We start from the raw sequence: 12,049 nt of genomic DNA, 5'->3' as shown, positions 1-12,049 counted from the left end.
TTATACTTGCTAATCATAGTTGAAGAAATTCACAATAGTTGGATCAATCCATTTGAAAACCTTTAGTAAGACGGGATTAGTAAAATGTGGTACCTTTAAAATAGAAAATTAAGGGCGAGTGAAATGTCTGCTAATAATACTCCCATATTACATTCATTAAAATCGAATATCTTCTTATATTTCGAGCAGTTTAAGAAACAGCTGATTTTTATACCACCAGTAAATCGGAGATCCCCCAAGTAGGGAATTCAATCCCGGGATCCCGCTGTTTTTTGGATTCTAAAACTCCCGGGATTTGATATATCGAGTTATAACTTATCCCGAGAGTTTCGAGAATTTTTAAAAACGTAAATTACGTTATGAGCCACTGAAAAATGTAGAAATGGAGTCCAAAAAACAGCCGGGATCCCGGGATTGAATTCCCTACCCAAGAGTGGCAGAAATAGCAAAATTTCTGTCCAGACATTATTATTATCGAGAAATCAACAAGCTGGTGCGCATCAAGCACTGATCTCCACGCTTGTAATTTTCGATTATAATTTATAATGATTTGCGATTGAAAAAGTGGCGCGCAGAGAAGTTTCTTTAATTAATAGTCTTTCGATCTCGCGCGCTCTACCAGCGAGATTCTACAATCTCAAATGAATAGCAAAAATAAACAAAATGCTTGGAATAGAACAGTTTCAACGTCTGTGGCGATAAAATATTTCTGCAACGCAGTTTGTGCATTTAAAAATAAGTAACATGGACGTACCTAGCAGGCACGGGCACGGTGCACTTGGCTTCGAACAGTCGAAGCTGGTTAAAGCAGTTTGCACGAATTCGTTGCGCAATTTTTATGTAACGGAGAAAAAGAACGTGCCGAGGAACGTTGGAAAAGGAAGTATCACTCGCGCGTTAGTATCGGCCGCTAATTATACGCGATCCGCTCGCTACGAATTTCCTCGCACATTCCCCAGGAAGTGGGTATTTATGCGAAATGTCCTGAAGAGAATTTGCGTTTCATGAGTGAATCGTGGGTCTCGGAAGCAGTTTCGAAACCTATGCAAAGTGCCATGTACTGTGTAAAATGGGGTATGCAAAATATGCGCTGGCGCGTTTTAACGAGGTTTGCACAAGGTTACATTGTTCGCGCGAAAAGGGGAAAGTTTCCCTTGGAAATCAGTTGTACAACATCGCGAACGTGGATGCTGTGTCACGGATGAGACACTGTGCGCGTGTTTGGAAACAGTGCTGTCTCAATATTCTTATAATTAATGATTACTGTTTCAGAAGAAATGGCCCCAGAAAAACAGAGTAGATAAGTACTTGTTAATTATTTCTTAAATAATTTCTTAAACAATTACTTCTTAAAGAAGATTGCTTCTTACGAAGATCGCTTCTTCTTCTATACAGAAGAAACACAGGCGTGGTAATTGACGGACAATATGATGATATGAAAATACACTGTATCTGATTGCTTACTGCTATATCAGTTTAATTTTCCCTCTGTTAAACAGATATTTGCACTGAATACCCATCGTTCCGCTAACGACACGGTCTGAAACCTATTCCGAGAAATAACATTGATAAGTGTACGAAAATTCACAAGACTCGTATTCTTTCGTAGAAATATGAAATTAATTGAGAAATCACTGTGATTCGGGTAAGTAACAGAATACGATCGCAACGCTCTAGATACCTGTGCTCGTTCAACGAATCCCTTCGCCTCTCAAAGGCCCTTTCGCTCCAATCAAAGTTGAACCACCAAGATGTACGATTAATTAATGATCTGTTCCAGTGTCTTTACTAACTTACTCAATAATTTTTCGCAAATCGATTCCCGGACGCCAAGGATCGGTCTTCGTGGCGAAGAAACGAGCAGGATCGACGCAAGGGATGTACCACTTGGATTTATTAATTTTATAGGCAGGATTCACGCCACTGAAGTTCATTAGTCGTTAGGAAGAACAGCTGGAAATTATGCGTGCACCTGCACAAATCGTTCGTGACGGGAATAATTCCGCCTGGTTACTCCGCACGCGTTATTAAACCGAAATTTATCGCCCATGGAACGGGAGCTGCCAAGTGCGAGGCATTGTAAAAGAAATTCCGCGGACAGAATTTGCATGAAGCATTTTGAATTGTAGATTTGGGAACGGCACCTTTTTACGCGCACTCCTTAGAGAACGTTCTATTACGAAGTCACGGTAGGATGTGAGTCTTCCGAAGACCATTTCATTTGACAAGAAGTCGTTGTAAGATCTTAACTGAAGTACGTGTATATGTCAGTGTAAAAGTCCGAAGACCGGCGGATCTTAAAATTTATCGGCGAATCTTAGCATTTACCGCTACGGAGCTGTAATAGTTCGAAATATCTCAGGGAACATTGTCAAGCTAAGATGAGAGATGTCAAAAGACGAGGCGTCCGATCTAAGACCTAAGCCCCGAAGTTCAAGTATTTTATGATATTTCGGACTTCTAACGCTCTGCAGCGGTAAATGCCAGGATTTACCGATCAATTTTCAAATTCGCCGGCCTTCGAAATTTTACCATGACGTAGGTATGTGAATAAATTTTATAAGCATGTAACGCGAGGCTTAGAGTTGCCAAATTTTTTTCGAGAAAATATAGTACTCTCCGGCTAAATCTGATAAAAACCTACATTGTGAAAAAATATAGTACTTTTCGGAGGAAGGTGGTACTAAATAAAACTATATTAAAACAACCACGCCTCGTTTTTTAAATGTATGCCTTTTGGTGCATTTTGCATTATTGATTAATTTGTTATTTTTAACAAACATGTCGAAGGGTTTGATTGCACTAAAGGTCCGAATTAACACGAGGAGCTCATTTTTTACGAGAGATAGACTGGCTCGGGTTTCCTCCTCCCGCCACTTCATATTCACTACAGAAAAAAATTAAATTCGCAAATTTAAATTTCGATGATGCCATAGAGCAGGGTTTCCCAAACTATGTTCCGATTAACCTGAATTGGTGTTCCGCGATAATTTGTAAAGGTTTTCATCAAAGTCATTAAGTGCTTTATTTATTCATATTTCTATGTTTATATTATATTATAGTTTTACATTTAAAAATAATTACTAAATAAATCATGAGTCTTAATAACATTTTCTTTAATTTTTACTAGTAGGAATTATCCAACCTAAAAAATAAGATAAGTGTTCCGTTAAAATTTCCGGCTTTGCGAAGTGTTCCATTGCAGAAAAAGTTTAGGAAAGCTTGCCATAGAATAAATAAATAAGTGAAAATTGTAAAATCTAATCGATGTAGGGGCTATACATGTAGTATTTTTACGTACTATCTATTTTTCCCACAGAATACATATAGTACACTAAACAAAAATATACTACAATATTATACATTATAGTACGGTTGGCAACCCTAACGAGACTAACAATAAGCATCCATTAAAGAAAGAAAAATTCATGTTTCGAATCTCGCAAAATTTCTTCGATTACTCGATCGTGAAATCGTTCAAATGATTCAAAATCAACAACAAACGTCGCGTTTCACTTGTTTCAGAGTGAAGCCAGTGGAAGTTCTTGATTAACCGTGACTTTCTACTGAACGCAATTAACCCGTTCCTTTACGTCGACGTGATTCGCGTTGGCAACAAATATCCGGAGACAAAGTTTTCGCGGGGGCCATTAAACTATCGGCAAATTAATTTGCAACTGCGCACCCGTCGATCCGAAAGTAAAGGCAACGGTGAAATCTGTCGCATATTAATTGAAAATGGATCGTGTCTCAAATGTTTATAGAAATGAAAGCGATGCCTCGAAAGGAACGAGCCGTTGGAAATCGAAGGGGCGATAATTAAGCTTTTCTGGGAAGGTAAACGAGAATTGTAGAGTAGAAATATATACCAAAGGGGCTGGGCTACATGTGGAAAGAAAAGATTTGATTGAAGTCGTCATTATAAAAAGAGAAAAAAATCCACTCCATCTCCACCGTACAATTTAATACTCCAAATTAAGGACGAAAATGTAACGCGAAGCTCTTTCGTCCGATCCCCGGCTAACGGATGCGGGGTCAATTTTGACCCACGTTACATATCAAGCTACATATTCCTCATTACCAGTGTCACATCCCAACGAAAATATGAATCTTATTATTAGACAGAGTTTGGGCATTCTCTAAATAAAAAATTATTTAAATAACAGATCAAATAAAAGTTACTTTAACTTTAGGCTATTTGACGAATAAAGACAATTTTCTCATTCGGCAAGAATTCATTCGATGATTAAAGTTAATTTTTCTATTCGTCCAGCGTTTCAACGTCAGCACCGTATAAATTTTTCAACTTTACCTTTAACTTTACTCAACGTCAAATAATCTTCTGGCGCGCGTTCGAGCCGCCGACGATCGTTATTAGAGGATACCAGAGATGGGTAAAAGTTTATTTAAACAAAATTTCAAATAACGAATAAAAGTTAAAAAGAAATTAACTTCATTCGACGCGTGACAAACAAACTATTAACTTTTATTCGTTATTCGAAATTCTATTTCAATAAAAACCTTGCCCATCTCTGATCTTAGATCACAGCAAGGCCGGAGTCTAGTATAAATCTTATTCTGAGATTGTGCGAATAAAATTATTACCGACCCTGCATCCAAACGACGGTCAAATTATCGGCCGTCCAGGAATTTAAGCAACTCAACGCTCTGGTACGCCCGTCCCTGCTCCCCCCATTACTTTCCCTGTAATTGGAATTCCGAATAACCAGCATACCGATAGCCAGTAAAATGGATTTTACAGATGTTATCCGACTCAACGCACTCTGCCATCCTAGGAAGTAGTTTAGTCCACAGGCACTCCTGCTTCAAAGATAGCACAGGCACGGAGCAGTTAGACTCTTCGCAGAGCCAGCTACCCCAGCTCTACGGGCTCGCAGATATAGAATCGAATCGGCGATGATCGCTGGGGCGATCAGGCGCGTTTGATTTTCGCGAGACGACCGCCGCGTTTGTTTGCTGGGAACGCATGCCGCGGATTGCAAAATCGCGATGAAGGGAGGACGAGGATAGGCTGCGGTCCCGTTGAAAATGGTCCCTTGGCCGGGGCGCGAGCCGCCGGCTGGTCCTCTCTTCTACTCAGCGCGTAGTGTCGTAAAACGGACGACCGCGTCGCCTCGGCCGGGCAGGAACACAGTCTGATCTCATCTTGTAAATATGAACGCGCCTCTCTTGTTACCTACGCCGAGCCGCGGCCGACATGAAATGCCGAAGATTCTATGGAGATAGCACCGCCGCGGAATAATAGAGTAACGATCGGATACCCCGTTTCCCATTACGCGCGCATCGATCCCCTCTGATTGGTTTGCACGCGCGAGAACCCTCGACGAAAGACGGAAGTGCCGAACAGTCGGAGGCTGATGATTCGTGATCGAAGGGCAGAGATTCTTGGCATTCCAGCGGAGAGCGAATTGCATTGTTACGCTGCATTATTATAATATTATTGGGAGCATTGACTGAATAAAAAATCATTTAAATAACGGATGAAATAAAAGTTACTTTAACTTTAGATTATCTGACGAATAAAGTTCATTATTTTATTCGCCGAGAGTTTCAACTTCAGCTTTGAACAATTTTTTCAATTTTAACTTTAACTTGTTCGACGTCAATAATGTTTTTTTTAAACCCTTATTCGTTACTCGAAATTTGATTCAAATACAAATTTTGCCCATCTCTGGTTGGGAGACGAAGTTGTTTCTTGATAATAAATTTTGGCGTTTTCGAATGGTGGGAAAATTTTGAATATTAATTACGACTTGGCGGATTTTGCGTTTCTGCGTTTCCGTAGTGAGTGTACTGTAAAGCTAGGCGAAGGGAATTTCCTGCAGGGATTGGGCACTTGAGGCACTCTTTTCGAAATTGAAGGTATGCCAAGGTGGTTTCAACTTTTCAATTCCCTTTTCTGCAATAATCGGGGTCATACTGTATGTACGGATGCAACATCTGCATATTGCATTCCTGCACGACTACCGCATCAAATGAGTGCTGGGCGAGTGAAAAAGAAACACGAAAAAGATACCAAAAAAGGCACACTTGTGTGTTCACGTCGCCGCCTACCACTCCAGCCCTCCGCGAATATTCTGAAGTGAAAAACGCGAGCCACGTAATTAGTGACACCATCAAAAGAATTTCAAACGCTCGCCTAGCAATACCTAGTAATCCCCGGCGGAATTCTAAACTAGTAATTACGAGACTTGCTCCCTGCAAATCAACGAATTTCCTAACTAGGAACAGAAGCTTCGCGAATGCCCAAACAATTAAGATTGTCGAGTACTTAATGAGAGCGTCACTGATTGGGGCGATAAAAGGCGAGGACCAGATTGCAATACAACCAAGGCAGGAAATTCTTTGTAGAAAAATAAATCGCACTTGCAGAACGATCGTTCTGCATTTTAAGTGGAGCCTAGGCTACTGATTGACTAATAGCACACAGTAGTACTTGTATATCTGGCTTAGAGTTTATTGCTAAATATTTCGTAAACTGTTCAGTGTCTAAATGAAAGACCAAGCATGGGTAAGATGTTTTTTGCTGCACTCTCTACTTAGGAAAGTATATTAAAATCAGTGAGGAGTGAATCCAACGCGGAGCGGTGCTTTTTGCGCGGCGAAGTCGTTGGTGTATAAGTTTCTAATGAAGAAAAACTTTTAAAAAAATTGAAATCAGTTAATGACCGAGAGAAACTTTGATTTCAGGAATGTTAGGATCGCAGATGTAGAGATCTAGGGTAAAGGACCCAATTACTGACACCTAACCAATTACTGTCACCTTAAGCTATTTTACTTAAAATAACGAATAAATAAACTATAGTATATAATCTATAGTATAGATTATAGGTTGAATTACATAATTCTCTTTGTATATGACTTTACAACGTTTATTTATTCGTTATTTTCAGTAAAATTAGCTTAAGGTGACAGTAATTGGGTCCTTTACCCTAGAATATTATTTTGCAGCTATTTTTTAGGGTCCCTGCTTTTTTTTACAAAATAAGAACCTGAAAGCAACGCTTCCATGAAGGCTCTTAAAAAAAAGTAAAATAGCTTAAAGTGACAGTAATTGGGTCCTTTACCCTAGAATATTATTTTGCAGCTATTTTTTAGGGTCCCTGCTTTTTTTTACAAAATAATAACCTGAAAGCAACGCTTCCATGAAGGCTCTTAAAAAAAAGTAAAATAGCTTAAAGTGACAGTAATTGGGTCCTTTACCCTAGAATATTATTTTGCAGCTATTTTTTAGGGTCCCTGCTTTTTTTTACAAAATAAGAACCTGAAAGCAACGCTTCCATGAACGCTCTTAAAAAAAAAACAGGTGGATCGAAGTTGCCAGATTGATTTCACAATGCAAAGACATGACATAATTCTTCCGCGGAGGTTCAACGACACACGTAATTCTATTTCACTTCTGTTGGGTCAACGACCAAATAATATCCCGGTGAAATCTTGGAGCATCTCTGTGCAGCATTTCAATTGCCAGGTGTAATTTTACAGTGCTTTAATGGCTGGCACATTTCACAGTTCTCAGTGCTCTGATGGTTACCAACATTCCTCCGCCATTACGACATATTAACGAAGGAGCTGTAAAGATTCGTCAAAGAAAGGGGGTTTCTCTGAAATCAACAACTCCATCTTTCCACCCCACACCTAATTTTCTCCACTGACGATATTCAGCAAAACTGAAACTTCAAATTATGGATATTCAAAGGCGAAATTATGGAATGTTTCAGCGGCTATTTTCACACGCTCGAATTTTTTAACTACCATTCAAGGTCGTGCAATAAACCAGAAGTTCTAGAGCGGCACGTTAAGTAACGAGCGGCAGAGCTGCCCACGAGAAGGTAACAGAACTAAAGAAAGATTCCTGGAAAGAGGCACTGGAGGCTTCGATAAATTTTTTTTTAAAAATACTTCTAACGGAGTTCAACACCCACTTTGTTCCTTCCTACACGGGGAACGCGCCCATGGAGGATGTGCCGACACGACGGCGATGACGGAAGAGTAGAAGTCATCGATCTTCCTTCATAAATACGGTCGCTGGCACGTCCAGAAGAAACGTAGTTGTGATGCTGAAGGAATACTTGCGAAACGACGTTATAACGTTTCAGCAATACCTTAAGGACTAGACGACATTCTTTCGCTTTATCGACCATGACAGAGCCTCGATCCGCGGATGATTATACGTTCCGTGAATCGTACAACCTGGTCGTCGTTCAGGTAATTTAAACTCCCTATCGCGGACTCTTCGAATATTCTACACTGCTGGAAATATTTGTCGCATCACTGGCAAATCCGCGCAGTTTTCATAGCTATGAATAATAAAGCGGCCGTTATCGATCTTATTTTCGCCAGGATAGCGAGTATTGAATACCAAGTAGCATAATCATATCTTACAAGGGGAGGCCGCGACATCTGGGACACGGATTTTGATGAATTTTATACATGTTGCAGTGTGGGTGTAGTAGACCAATATATGTCTCGCATGTTGGCTCCACTACCCCAGAGTTTCCGAAATATTAATAAAAAAAGATGCTTATGCGATGACGATGTTGTATTCCGTATTTTTCGTATTACTTTTATTTTATTAAATAACTTTATACAAATAACGGAAACTAAGACGATTACAGATAAATACTAGATTATAGATTCAGAACTAGATTCTCGTGTCCAGACTATTCGGACTGAAGTGCTCAAGTGCTGCTGACTGGAAGAATTGCGTGTAATATATATATATGTACGGTTTTCGGTAAGCTGAAAAGTGGGGGTTGTCCTGAGTTTAACGGTCGTTAAGGGATGAGGCATAGAGATCGAGGTTCAAGGATGAGTAATAGGGTACGGATAAGGTCATAAAAGAAGGACTTCAGGATGCTTACTATTGCTATCTGGAAAACTAACGCGCTGACTAATACTTTATATAGATTTAAATGACGTTGGTATACAACAACGAACAGAAGCGATAGCAAAGTTTATTGTAATGATGAATAGCGGCGCGTGTAAAGGGCAGGTCTCGCACCGGAACTTTCACCAGTTTGATTTTCACTGGGATCATTTTTTTCTACAAATGTATTTTGTATTGTTTTATTCCTGAAAAGATAAAGTACTATTTTTTACATTCTAAAATATGACATTTATCGTAAAAGCAAATGAAGCAATAAAATTCACATCATTACAATAAACTTCCCTGTCGCTTCTGTTCGTCAACGCATAAACATCTTTTTTTATTAATATTTCGGAAGCTCTGGGATAGTGTACAACATATATGAGATTCATCAAAATCCGTGTCCCAGGTGTCGCGGCCTCCCCTTGTTAATATATAAAGCAGAAAGCTTCTGTATGTACGTGTGTTTGTCTGTCGCCTAAAAACTGGTGAAAGATAAACTCTGGCATCATGAAATGTGCCACGGCTCATTATTCCCGACTAATCCAGATGAATGTGACTATTTTTAATAAAAAAAAACCTAAAGCAATATTTTTTTCTTCTAAAATCAGAATCTAAATTTCGGGCGAAACCGAGTAGTAAAGCTTTTAATAATATATTCTGAACACTAACGTCGACCCTTTAGCTGGCATCGGCGTGTTTTTACGTCGAGAGGAAAAATTTATTCCACACTTTTGATTTATTTTTCCATAAGGAATCACCTCCTGCCTGCTTGCACCACCCTTTTAGCAGCACTCTGTATATCATATACCTACATATGTTACTGGAAATTCGATTTCCATTATTGTCAGAGGTATTAACCTTTCCTTTCAACGTTAACAAGAGGGCCACCTCTCCTTGCCCTGGGAGGCATGGCGTAGTTCTGATTAGATGGCTTACTTTCACTTTTCGAACTAATATTCTATCAGTTAAATTTACAATATTCGGCGAGGGATTATTTTGTAATATTTACTTTTGGTTATTTTCGTTGATTTATTTTATATATTCACTTTTAGTAACTAGTTCACATTTTATTTAATGCGTTCTTTACTTGTTTAACGTAAACAAATAAAATTTCAATAAACCTGTAGTTATAAATAATTTTTCTCTCTTCTTTGTTATTTTTTCACGAATGATTATGTGGGTCATCTCTTCTAAAGACGCGAAGCATCCCTCTTAGCACCTTAGGAGAGATAAATCAGGTGGCATGTCTTCAGCTTTCAACCCGACTTTCAGCAAGTAAGTGTCTTCGAGTACACATCGACCAGTTTTTCTGAATCAGCACAAAATCCCGAGCATATATGTTTATTTCGATAAAATAAATAATATCAGTATTAGCTTTAATGGCTATTTTATATTAGGTGAGCCGACGGTCCTGAAGTCAGAGAAACTATAGGGAAACGCATAAGCTCAGGTGGAAATGCCTGAATTGCGCGCGGAGCTGCTGGAACGGAACGTCAGAGATTGTCCGGGACCGCGAGGTGTTAGCGGTTTAGCACCGAAACGTGCGAGCGTGCTCGGGGCGTGAGAGTGGCATGGATCGCGATGCCCACGTGTAAGGCGAAAAGCGTCGGAACAATGCGATCGAAAAGGTTACATGCAAATCAAAGTCGGCCAAGATACGCGACGGAGGTGTATACACTTGGCGCGACTGACGGGCGAAACGGCGTGCCGGCGAGTAAACAAGGACAGGCCGAAAGAATGAAGTCTTGTAATGCAAAGTGTAACGGCAGGTAGGGAACCGCAGAAAAATTCTCGGCCCGATAGAACCGCAGGAATATCAATGAACCGGTCGCATTCTCCGGTTACGAATGGTCGTTTGTTGCGACACTACGGAGGGGTGAACGTAATTTGGCTTACTCGCTCGCGATGTGACTGCTAAAACAAACGACCGGGCAGCGGCTGTTTGTTTCGAACATGCCGGCCGTAATGAATGGGGCCATTAGCGCCCCTCGCACGGCCGAAAATTGCTGCAACTGACTGACTTCATCACTGAGGCCAGTGAAATGGTCGATTACTATTTGGACGATTTTATGCGACCGCAACTTTGGGTGGAAGGTTTTTTTTTTTTATACGCGTAGTGGGGAGTAAGGGTGATTGTTTGGAATGTAAGGGGGGAAGTTAAGGGAGGAGGCCTACCTAGAAATTCTAGGGAAATCGATTTTTATATTTTCTTGAAGTACATCTTGAAAATATTCACTGAAAGTGTCCAGTTAACCCGACCAAAATTTACAAAGTTATACGCGTGTAAGTAGGTAGGTGTTCCTCCATGTAGCGCTCGGACCCGAAACTTTAAACGCGTTTCTCTTAAAATTATGTTTTCAGGGTCGGTTACGCGAAAAGTTAAGCGAAATTTATGTGAAGTAAATAGTGTATCATCTGATACACAGATGGCAATGTTTTAAATTATTAATTATTAGTGAGAAGAAGGTGGCATATTGTTACAAATTTAGAATTAGTAAACAAGTGACTATTCAAAGCGGCAAACTTAATCGCCTAGAAATTGTGTGGCAATAAATTAGTCTTTGTTATAAGTTACCTAAAGTTGTATGTAAATTTCGTGTATTCAAATTTATTTATTTATTTATATCAAATTGTTTTCTCTGTCTTATTTGTTTTTTACAGTATTTTTAAGAAGATTGAATGTGCCTCTTTTTGGGCATTTATGTTTCAAGTAATGTATAGATAATCATATACATAGGTATTCGACAATCAATAGTGTGGAGCAGTACAGGTTAATCATTTGTGTGGTGGGTAGGGTGGTCGAGAGAAGGGTGGTTAGTACGAAGTAGAGATGTCTGAGTAATTGGGACGAAGTTGAGGGGATCGATGAAAGTGGAGACGGTTTGAGAAGATTGGAGGAATTGAGTGAAAATCGATATGTTTGAAGGAATTAAGTGAAGGAATTGAGTCTCAAAGAATCGAGGAGAATTTGTAAAAATTCCATAGATTGGAGTCGAGTTCGAGTCACTTAATTTTACTTGAGCTGCCCAGCGATTTGTGTCAGAAAAATTTACTTTCAAAATTCTATTAATCCAGCATTTTCTATCCTCCTCAGAGAGCACTATGCGCTATTCAAATCTTCGATCCTCTTCTACCACTACTGTGTATTATTCGTTA

The 12,049-nt window shown here is 39.6% G+C and overlaps 1 protein-coding gene across 2 annotated transcripts in view; it reads right to left on the bottom strand.

Annotated features, from left to right (window-relative positions):
• Engase (cytosolic endo-beta-N-acetylglucosaminidase) overlaps positions 1–12,049 on the bottom strand; it is a 54,758-nt gene that overhangs the window by 35,159 nt on the left and 7,550 nt on the right. The window contains exon 8 of one of the 2 annotated variants that reach the window (XM_076811101.1): positions 9,885–10,202. The exons of the other annotated variant lie outside the window; for it this stretch is intronic. Coding sequence (XP_076667216.1) covers positions 10,162–10,202 — 41 coding nt within the window. The 3' untranslated portion in view covers positions 9,885–10,161. Of the gene's footprint in view, positions 1–9,884; positions 10,203–12,049 lie in introns of those variants that run through there. 2 annotated transcript variants of the gene reach the window in all.

This window comes from Andrena cerasifolii, chromosome 1, assembly GCF_050908995.1.
Source record: "Andrena cerasifolii isolate SP2316 chromosome 1, iyAndCera1_principal, whole genome shotgun sequence".
Taxonomy (NCBI): Eukaryota; Metazoa; Arthropoda; class Insecta; order Hymenoptera; family Andrenidae; genus Andrena; species Andrena cerasifolii.
Note: the sequence above shows the minus strand (reverse complement) of the source record. Positions and strands in the feature narration are given on the sequence as shown.